Source organism: Engystomops pustulosus, chromosome 2, assembly GCF_040894005.1.
Source record: "Engystomops pustulosus chromosome 2, aEngPut4.maternal, whole genome shotgun sequence".
NCBI lineage: Eukaryota > Metazoa > Chordata > Amphibia > Anura > Leptodactylidae > Engystomops > Engystomops pustulosus.
In genome coordinates this window covers 259404995-259415660 of record NC_092412.1, presented here as the reverse complement: position 1 = coordinate 259415660, position 10666 = coordinate 259404995, and the positions used below count along the sequence as shown (strand labels likewise).

General features: G+C 53.7%; 1 protein-coding gene across 4 annotated transcripts in view; it reads left to right on the top strand.

The window, feature by feature from the left end:
- Positions 1–6654, top strand: part of QTRT2 (queuine tRNA-ribosyltransferase accessory subunit 2) — a 32320-nt gene extending 25666 nt beyond the window's left edge. For 2 of the 4 annotated variants that reach the window (XM_072138936.1, XM_072138934.1), the window contains exons 2-9: positions 459–676; positions 1323–1378; positions 3737–3813; positions 5076–5285; positions 5372–5571; positions 5842–6011; positions 6144–6252; positions 6341–6654. In XM_072138936.1, the coding sequence (XP_071995037.1) occupies positions 474–676; positions 1323–1378; positions 3737–3813; positions 5076–5285; positions 5372–5571; positions 5842–6011; positions 6144–6252; positions 6341–6572 (1257 nt within the window). In that variant the 5' untranslated portion in view covers positions 459–473 and the 3' untranslated portion in view covers positions 6573–6654. Of the gene's footprint in view, positions 1–22; positions 52–458; positions 677–1322; positions 1379–3736; positions 3814–5075; positions 5286–5371; positions 5572–5841; positions 6012–6143; positions 6253–6340 lie in introns of those variants that run through there. The other 2 variants (XM_072138937.1, XM_072138935.1) reach the window with 2 other exon arrangements.
- The last annotated feature ends 4012 nt before the right edge of the window (positions 6655–10666 follow it).

The following is a 10666-nucleotide window of genomic DNA, read 5'->3' as shown; positions in this document are numbered from 1 at the left end:
TCATTGATTTGTTATATGTAGTGCGAACAGAACCTAATCCCGGGGTACAAGGTGCGGCTTCTGCTATGTGCAGGCGGGAGGACGCTCCTATGTGCTGCCACCTACCTACTACCTGCCTGCTGAGGTTCCCACACGCTCCATATAGCCCACGATGTAGCTGCCCCCGATCTGAGCGTTACCTGTGCATCTCAGCCTCACAGAGGAGAGGTGCTGGTTCAGAGGGTTAACGTGTCACCCCCTGGCAGTCGGAGACTTAATGAACTGTCATGGCGCTCGCTCTAGGCAGTTGAAGGGTTAACAAGCGCTCATGAAGTTTGCTCTAGGCAGTTGGAGGGTTAACATGCGCTCTCGGCAGTTGGAGGGTTAACATGCGCTCATGGCGCTCGCTCTCGGCAGTCGTAGGGTTAATGCTCGCTCTCGTTTGACCTCCCTCCCACCTTGTGTTCTGTCTCCTGCAGGAGTTGCTCCGGGTCATGATGAAGCTGACAATCAGTAAGGTCACAGGTCGCGCTCGCCTCGGGGTCATCACCAGTCGGGGTCACACCGGGGAGAAGACGCTGGAGGTCCCGGGCTGCCTGCTCTACACACGGACAGCGTCACCCCCTCATCTCACCCACGATACCCTGCAGAACATCGCAGGAGTTCCCCCAGTCACCCACGTCACCCTCTCCACGCTGTAAGGGTAAAATACAGCAGCACAGAGTATTTCAGGAAGGAGTGTGATGACCTCCTGTAATGTGACAGGTTTGCAGGAGCACAGAGTATTTCAGGAGATGATTGCTGATCCTGTGGAAGGCAAAGAATGGGAAAAGCTTATGGCTTACAGCAGCACAGAGTATTTCAGGGAAACATTATGCTGATCCTGGTCATACTAAAACTGACAAGGCAAGGAGCCGGGTCCCAGCTGCACAGAGGATTTCAGGAGGGGCGTTTCATCATCTTGAAGACATGACAGACTGATAGATACATAGTGAAGATGCTGCTGCAAGACCCTGAGCGGAGGCACAGGAGCATCTAGTGGGAGGAGTCACCGCTGGTGCAGAGTATTTCAGGAGAAAAGACCTTGGGGAGGGAGCAGCGTTGCCAGCAGCACAGAGTATGTCAGGAGAGGAGATCACAGACTGAGAGCAGTGGAAAGAGTAGAGTAATCAGCAGCGCAGAGTATTTCAGGGGAGGGGGGATGACCTCAGGTCACAGGGTAAAGCTCCATTCAACAACAGTCGGGCATTATTATTGGACATGGGAGGGACACGTGTGGCCGCTGTGTGCAGTCCTGTGCATGAGGCCGAGGAGGAGGGTCTCACTGTCTGATGTCATTACAGGGCAGAGCATCAGGACGTCCTGGAGGAGTATAAGGAGGGGATCGGAAAGTTCTCTGGTGAGTGCACAGCCGGGGGAAGATGCCGACCAAATATAACACACTGCAGCAAAACCTCTGCAGATCACAGATCAAATGGAAAACAAAACTCCTCTATTTATCTTCTATGGATCTACAGTCATGGCCATAGGTTGTGAGAATGACACAAATCTCCTCTTGTCACATGATGTGTCCCTCTGGTCTGTCAGATGTTTATCACATACAGAGATACAAGTGCAGTCATATTATGGGGAGCAGAAGCTTTTATTGTCAGGTGGGAGGAGTTACTGCAGCGAGTCAGTATCTGCAGGACCTCTCCTTCTTCTTCAGGACCTCTGCACTTCTCCCTGGCAGCTCTCACTCACCTCCTGCACCAGATCCTGACTGATAGCCGTCCATTCCTGCACAATCACTGCTGCATTCTGTCACAATGTGTTGGGTTTTGTTTGTCCCCCGTCTCTTGGTGATTGACCACAAGTTCTCAATGGGATAAGATCTGGGGAGTTTCCAGGCCATGGACCCAGAATCTCTGTGTTCTGTTCCCGGGCCATGGACCCAGAATCTCTGTGTTCTGTTCCCGGGCCATGGACCCAGAATCTCTGTGTTCTGTTCCCGGGCCATGGACCCAGAATCTCTGTGTTCTGTTCCTGGAGCCATGGACCCAGAATCTGTGTGTTCTGTTCCCGGAGCCATGGACCCAGAATCTCTGTGTTCTGTTCCCGGGCCATGGACCCAGAATCTCTGTGTTCTGTTCCCTGCACCATTTAGTTCTCCCCTTTATGGCCGGTGCTCCATCATGCTGGAGGAGGCTCTGCTCATCACCATCTGCTCCTGGAGGGTCGGGAGAAGCGGCTCCTGGAGGACATTCTGCTCCATTCTTTATTCATGGAGGTGTTATTAGGCCGATTCCCTTTGGCTGAGAAGCCGCCCCCCCCCCCACATGAATGGCTGCAGGAGCTTTACAGGTGCAGGAGACAGGACTGGGGGCATCGCTCACCTTGTCCTCTCCCAACAATCAGAAAGGGAATTCATCAGAGACAATGACCCCCCCAGTCCTCAGCGTCCACTCCCTGCACCTCCTGCAGAATATCCGTCTGTCCCCCAGTCCTCAGCGTCCACTCCCTGCACCTCCTGCAGAATATCCGTCTGTCCCCCAGTCCTCAGCGTCCACTCCCTGCACCTCCTGCAGAATATCCGTCTGTCCCTGATGGTTTTCTGGAGAGAAGCGGCTTCTGTGCTGCCCTCCTGGACACCAGGCCTTGCTCCAGGAGTCTCCGCAGTGTCACAGTGCCTGCAGATGCCTCACACCGGCTGCTGCCATTCCTGAGCTCTGCAATGCTGGGAGCCCCATCCCCAAGCTGAGACACTTGTAAGAGACGCTCCTGGCGCTTGCTGCTCCTTCTTGGGCTCCTGGAGCCTTTTTGGTAACACTGGAGCCTCTCTCCTTGGATTCCTTGATGATGTGATAGATTGGTGACTGAGGTGACATCTTTCTCGCTGCGATACTCTTCCGTGTTCGGCCAGTTTTGTGCAATGATGACTGCACGTGTTTCTTTAGAGATAACCATGGGTAACAGAAGAGAAACAATGATGCCAAGCACCAGCCTCCTTGTAAAGTGTCCAGGGGTGTGATTGTTACTTACTCCTAACAGATTGTCCCCCAGCCCTGTCCCCATCAGCCCCGCACCTGTGTTACTGGAGACATCACTGACACCATGGCCGCTGCTCCGCCTAAGGCGCCTGCAATGAACGGGAAATGTGTTTTGGTGGAAAAAGTTCATTTTCTGGGCAAATATTGACTTTGCAATTAATTGTTTTTAAGCTGATCCCTCTTTATAACATTCTGGAGAATATGCAAATTACCATTATAACACCTGATGCCGGAGACTTTGTAACAATTAACATTTGTATCATTCTCAAAACTTATGGCCATGACTGTATCTATCTATCTCCTATCTATCTATCTATCTATCTATCTATCTATCTATCTATCTATCTATCTATCTATCTATCTCCTATCTATCTATCTATCTCCTATCTATCTATCTATCTATCTATCTATCTATCTATCTATCTATCTCCTATCTGTCTATCTATCTATCTCCTATCTATCTATCTATCTCCTATCTATCTCCTATCTATCTATCTATCTATCTATCTATCTATCTATCTATCTCCTATCTATCTCCTATCTATCTATCTATCTATCTCCTATCTATCTATCATATCTCTGTATCTCCCTCTCCGCCCCCTCGCTGATGACATCACACGTGCCTGCGGGGGTCTGACTTCCTGTGTGGTCTCACTGACGATGTCTCTTCTCTTTGTGACAGGATGTGACCACAATAATTGCGTCTGTCTCATGTTTGTCTCTTGCAGGATTATCGGACACTCTGCTTTATTGCTCTATACATGACCCTGTGACCCCGAATCCCCCCGGATACAACACCAGCAAGGTACCACCTCCCTGCACCTCCTCTCCCTGTAGTGTTTGTTACAGTGTGTCGGTCCAGGCAGTGGTGGATGAGCTCAGGTCTGGGGTTTGTTCCTGTTTGTCTCTATCGATACATAATATTTCCAGAGGATTCTCTACATGAGATGCAACTAAAACAAACCCTCATCTCTGCGAGGTTTTGGCTTTTCCCTCTAAATGTAAAGAATCTATTAACCCTTTCTAGACGTGGTTTATATGTTCATCCTGAGCCTTCTAGTTCATGAATAGACTGAGGAGATGTCAGAGGTTGTGCCCAGTATACGAGGAATTCCGTGATAATAATAATCTTTATATATCACCATCATATACAATATACAAATATATTACACAGTACAAACATATGGAACAATAGGAGGGAGGGCCCTGATCACAAGAGCTTACACTCTATGAGGATGAGGGGGACACAAGAGCTTACTGTCTATGAGGATGAGGGGAGGACACAAGAGCTTACAGTCTATGAGGATGAGGGGGTGACACAAGAGCTTACAGTCTATGAGGATGAGGGGTGACACAAGAGCTTACAGTCTATGAGGATGAGGGGGGACACAAGAGCTTACAGTCTATGAGGATGAGGGGGCGACCCAGGAGCTTACAGTCTATGAGGATGAGGAGGTGACACAAGAGCTTACAGTCTATGAGGATGAGGGGGTGACACAAGAGCTTACAGGCTATGAGGATGAGGGGGTGACACAAGAGCTTACAGGCTATGAGGATGAGGGGGTGACACAAGAGCTTACAGTCTATGAGGATGAGGGGGGACACAAGAGCTTACAGTCTATGAGGATGAGGGGGTGACACAAGAGCTTACAGGCTATGAGGATGAGGGGGTGACACAAGAGCTTACAGGCTATGAGGATGAGGGGGTGACACAAGAGCTTACAGTCTATGAGGATGAGGAGGGGACACAAGAGCTTACAGTCTATGAGGATGAGGAGGGGACACAAGAGCTTACAGTCTATGAGGATGAGGGGGTAACACAAGAGCTTACAGGCTATGAGGATGAGGGGGTGACACAAGAGCTTACAGGCTATGAGGATGAGGGGGTGACACAAGAGCTTACAGTCTATGAGGATGAGGGGGGACACAAGAGCTTACAGTCTATGAGGATGAGGAGGGGACACAAGAGCTTACAGTCTATGAGGATGAGGGGGTGACACAAGAGCTTACAGTCTATGAGGATGAGGGGGTGACACAAGATCTTACAGTCTTCTCTCCCCCCTATAGACGGTGTCAGTCTGGGGATCAGGGGGGCGGTTGGAGCTGACACCCCAGAAGTTCGTCTCTCTGCTGAGCACCCTGAAGGTGGACTGGGTGCAGAGCCTGAGTGACGGCGAGGTGCTGGCCGAGGGTGGCTTCAGGAAGAGGGCCCAGAAGTCCGTGGACCGATCCCTCGCCTTCCTGGATGAATGTCTCAAGCTGATGTCAGAGAAGGAGGTGAGGCTGGGGGAGGAGCTTAGAGTGTGGGCGGGGTCTGTGGATGTTACATGGCACATATCGTGGTCTTCTCCCTCCATGTCCAGGCTCTGCAGCAGATAGCAGTGATTGGCGCCATTGAGGGAGGGGACCTCCAGGAGGAGCGGCTGAGATCAGCGAGAGAGACCGCCAAGAGACCTGTTAGCGGCTTCCTACTGGACGGATTCCAGGAGCAGAGTGCAAGCTTCGAGGCCAAGCTGAACCTCATCTCCGCCGTCACAGCAGAGTTACCAGAGGACAAGCCCCGGTGAGCGGCCGCCATACACCTTCATCTAAACCCTAATCCTGGTTACTGGGTGCAATAGTAGCAAAACCTCAGCTCTGTCTTTGCTAGCTCTGGATTTAAAGGGATCCTGCCCCCAGCTTTTACCACACTAACCTCCCAGCCCTCAGGAGGATGAAATGTCCTTTCCCTCTTTTATGAGAAATCTCATCTGTATAAGAAACTCTCCTCCAAAGTATAGAGGAGTCACCACGAGGAGGCGCCGTGTATATAACCCCCTGGAATTTTCCTCAGGCTGGTCCATGGCATCGGGCGGCCCGATCAGGTTCTGGACTGCATAGAGCGCGGAGTGGATCTGTTTGACAGCACCTTCCCGTATGAGGTGACAGAGAGAGGCTGCGCCCTGAGCTTCACCCACCAGCACCCACCGGACCCCGAGACTTCAGGTGAACCCCAGCACCCTGGTAAATGTCCTCACACTGCCGATACAGCTACATCGTTATAGTGTTATATCAGTGCAGCGTCTGATACGTGATGTGATCTGTGTCCCGTTTGTACTTTGGGTTGTCATCCGTGTGTCTGAGATTTTACTTCAGTTCTAGAAAAGGAGAAGCCGTGTAATGGGGAAAGGAATGAGGAGGAGTCTGATCCGGAGATCGACCAATCCAGCATCACCTCCTACGAGATCTGCCTGAAGGAGAAACGGTGCGTGTGGAATATTATGTTGTATTACAGACTGATACATTGTAACAAACCCTCCCCTGTGATAAGTATGTGATTGTCACCTGTACAGGTATCGGGAGGACTTCAGGCCCCTGCTCGCGGGCTGCACCTGTTACTGCTGCCGGAACCACAGCCGGGCCTACGTGTACCATCTACTCACCTCCAGGGAGCTGCTCGCCGGGATCCTCCTCATGATCCACAACTTCCAGCAATACTTCAGCTTCTTCCAATCCGTGCGCCGAGCCCTGAGAGACGGAACGTTCCAGGACCTGAAGCAGAGGATCCAGAGACGAGCGCCATGAGACCCAAGTCCATTACATAACACCCCACAACCCTCTCCCGATACACATATAATAAACTACAACTGGACAATTTGTAAACTTCTCCCGGATTACATCATTTTATGTAAAAGTAAAAAACATAACAATATAAACACCCAAGCGATCATCACATCCTAAACCCAACCAATAACAAGACAAGCCACACCCACAAATGACCATAAATATACATAAACCCACCCCACACCCTCTAATAACAAACCACCCCACACCCATTTTTTTTTTAAAATATATAATAACAAACACAAAACACTAAACTAAATCCCTCGCCCGCACCCTGCCCTTCCCCCCCAGACACTGGTCTAACGTCCAAAGTTTGCGTTAAGTAGTCCAGACCAGTGTCCAAGGTTAGTTCAAAAATCCCATCACCCCCCTCCAACCTAACGCTGTGTCCCAAACCCCACTATATACAATATATACACTGATTACAAATAAAAGCTGAATAACATCAATACAAACCACATAAAGCCCAGGTTCGGTGCCTGCAAGCCCTACATCACTACACGCTCAGATACAAAACAAAAATCTACAGTGCAGCATCAGCCCCACACCAGGAGAGGAGATGACAGACTAAGGGACACTAAAGGAGAACCCCCTCCAAAGGAGAGAGGCCCTCCCCGTGCCCAGCCTCTCATACTCCAGAGAGCGCACCTTCACCAGGAGGGAGAGGACAGACTAAGGGACACTAAGGAGAGAGGCCCTCCCCGTGCCCAGCCTCTCATACTCCAGAGAGCGCACCTTCACCAGGAGGGGAGAGGACAGACTAAGGGACACTAAGGAGAGAGGCCCTCCCCGTGCCCAGCCTCTCATACTCCAGAGAGCGCACCTTCACCAGGGGGGAGAGGACAGACTAAGGGACACTAAGGAGAGAGGCCCTCCCCGTGCCCAGCCTCTCATACTCCAGAGAGCGCACCTTCACCAGGAGGGAGAGGACAGACTAAGGGACACTAAGGAGAGAGGCCCTCCCCATGCCCTGCCTCTCATACTCCAGAGAGCGCACCTTCACCAGGAGGGAGAGGACAGACTAAGGGACACTAAGGAGAGAGGTCCTCCCCGTGCCCAGCCTCTCATACTCCAGAGAGCGCACCTTCACCAGGAGGGAGAGGACAGACTAAGGGACACTAAGGAGAGAGGTCCTCCCCGTGCCCAGCCTCTCATACTCCAGAGAGCGCACCTTCACCAGGGGGGAGAGGACAGACTAAGGGACACTAAGGAGAGAGGCCCTCCCCGTGCCCAGCCTCTCATACTCCAGAGAGCGCACCTTCACCAGGAGGGGAGAGGACAGACTAAGGGACACTAAGGAGAGAGGCCCTCCCAGTGCCCAGCCTCTCATACTCCAGAGAGCGCACCTTCACCAGGAGGGGAGAGACCAGGCTAAGGAACACTAAGGAGAGAGGTCCTCCCCGTGCCCAGCCTCTCATACTCCAGAGAGCGCACCGTCACCAGGAGGGGAGAGGACAGACTAAGGGACACTAAGGAGAGAGGCCCTCCCCGTGCCCAGCCTCTCATACTCCAGAGAGCGCACCTTCACCAGGAGGGGAGAGACCAGACTAAGGAACACTAAGGAGAGAGGCCCTCCCCGTGCCCAGCCTCTCATACTCCAAAGAGCGCACCTTCACCAGGGGGGAGAGGACAGACTAAGGGACACTAAGGAGAGAGGTCCTCCCCATGCCCAGCCTCTCATACTCCAGAGAGCGCACCTTCACCAGGAGGGAGAGGACAGACTAAGGAGAGAGGTCCTCCCCGTGCCCAGCCTCTCATACTCCAGAGAGCGCACCTTCACCAGGAGGGGAGAGGACAGACTAAGGGACACTAAGGAGAGAGGTCCTCCCCGTGCCCAGCCTCTCATACTCCAGAGAGCGCACCTTCACCAGGAGGGGAGAGGACAGACTAAGGGACACTAAAGGAGAACCCCCTCCAAAGTAGAGAGGCCCTCCCCGTGCCCAGCCTCTCATACTACAGAGAGCGCACTTTCACCAGGAGGGGAGTGGACAGCCTAAGGGACACTAAGGAGAGAGGCCCTCCCCGTGCCCAGCCTCTCATACTCCAGATAGCGCACCTTCACCAGGGGGGAGAGGACAGACTAAGGGGCACTAAGGAGAGAGGTCCTCCCCGTGCCCAGCCTCTCATACTCCAGATAGCGCACCTTCACCAGGAGGGGAGAGGACAGACTAAGGGACACTAAGGAGAGAGGTCCTCCCCGTGCCCAGCCTCTCATACTCCAGAGAGCGCACCTTCACCAGGAGGGGAGAGGACAGACTAAGGGACACTAAGGAGAGAGGTCCTCCCCGTGCCCAGCATCTCATACTCCAGAGAGCGCACCTTCACCAGGGGGGGAGAGGACAGACTAAGGGACACTAAGGAGAGAGGTCCTCCCCGTGCCCAGCCCCTCATACTCCAGAGAGCGCACCTTCACCAGGAGGGGAGAGGACAGACTAAGGGACACTAAGGAGAGAGGTCCTCCCCGTGCCCAGCCTCTCATACTCCAGAGAGCGCACCTTCACCAGGGGGGAGAGGACAGACTAAGGGACACTAAGGAGAGAGGTCCTCCCCGTGCCCAGCCTCTCATACTCCAGAGAGCGCACTTTCACCAGGAGGGGAGAGGACAGCCTAAGGGACACTAAGGAGAGAGGCCCTCCCCGTGCCCAGCCTCTCATACTCCAGATAGCGCACCTTCACCAGGGGGGAGAGGACAGACTAAGGAGCACTAAGGAGAGAGGTCCTCCCCGTGCCCAGCCTCTCATACTCCAGATAGCGCACCTTCACCAGGAGGGGAGAGGACAGACTAAGGGACACTAAGGAGAGAGGTCCTCCCAGTGCCCAGCCCCTCATACTCCAGAGAGCGCACCTTCACCAGGAGGGAGAGGACAGACTAAGGGACACTAAGGAGAGAGGTCCTCCCCGTGCCCAGCCTCTCATACTCCAGAGAGCGCACCTTCACCAGGAGGGGAGAGGACAGACTAAGGGACACTAAGGAGAGAGGTCCTCCCCGTGCCCAGCCTCTCATACTCCAGAGAGCACACCTTCACCAGGAGGGGAGAGGACAGACTAAGGGACACTAAGGAGAGAGGTCCTCCCCGTGCCCAGCCTCTCATACTCCAGAGAGCACACCTTCACCAGGAGGGGAGAGGACAGACTAAGGGACACTAAGGAGAGAGGTCCTCCCCGTGCCCAGCATCTCATACTCCAGAGAGCGCACCTTCACCAGGGGGGGAGAGGACAGACTAAGGGACACTAAGGAGAGAGGTCCTCCCCGTGCCCAGCCCCTCATACTCCAGAGAGCGCACCTTCACCAGGAGGGGAGAGGACAGACTAAGGGACACTAAGGAGAGAGGTCCTCCCCGTGCCCAGCCTCTCATACTCCAGAGAGCGCACCTTCACCAGGGGGGAGAGGACAGACTAAGGGACACTAAGGAGAGAGGTCCTCCCCGTGCCCAGCCTCTCATACTACAGAGAGCGCACTTTCACCAGGAGGGGAGTGGACAGCCTAAGGGACACTAAGGAGAGAGGCCCTCCCCGTGCCCAGCCTCTCATACTCCAGATAGCGCACCTTCACCAGGGGGGAGAGGACAGACTAAGGGGCACTAAGGAGAGAGGTCCTCCCCGTGCCCAGCCTCTCATACTCCAGATAGCGCACCTTCACCAGGAGGGGAGAGGACAGACTAAGGGACACTAAGGAGAGAGGTCCTCCCCGTGCCCAGCATCTCATACTCCAGAGAGCGCACCTTCACCAGGGGGGGAGAGGACAGACTAAGGGACACTAAGGAGAGAGGTCCTCCCCGTGCCCAGCCCCTCATACTCCAGAGAGCGCACCTTCACCAGGAGGGAGAGGACAGACTAAGGGACACTAAGGAGAGAGGTCCACCCCGTGCCCAGCCTCTCATACTCCAGAGAGCGCACCTTCACCAGGAGGGGAGAGGACAGACTAAGGGACACTAAGGAGAGAGGTCCTCCCCGTGCCCAGCCTCTCATACTCCAGAGAGCACACCTTCACCAGGAGGGGAGAGGACAGACTAAGGGACACTAAGGAGAGAGGTCCTCCCCGTGCCCAGCCTCTC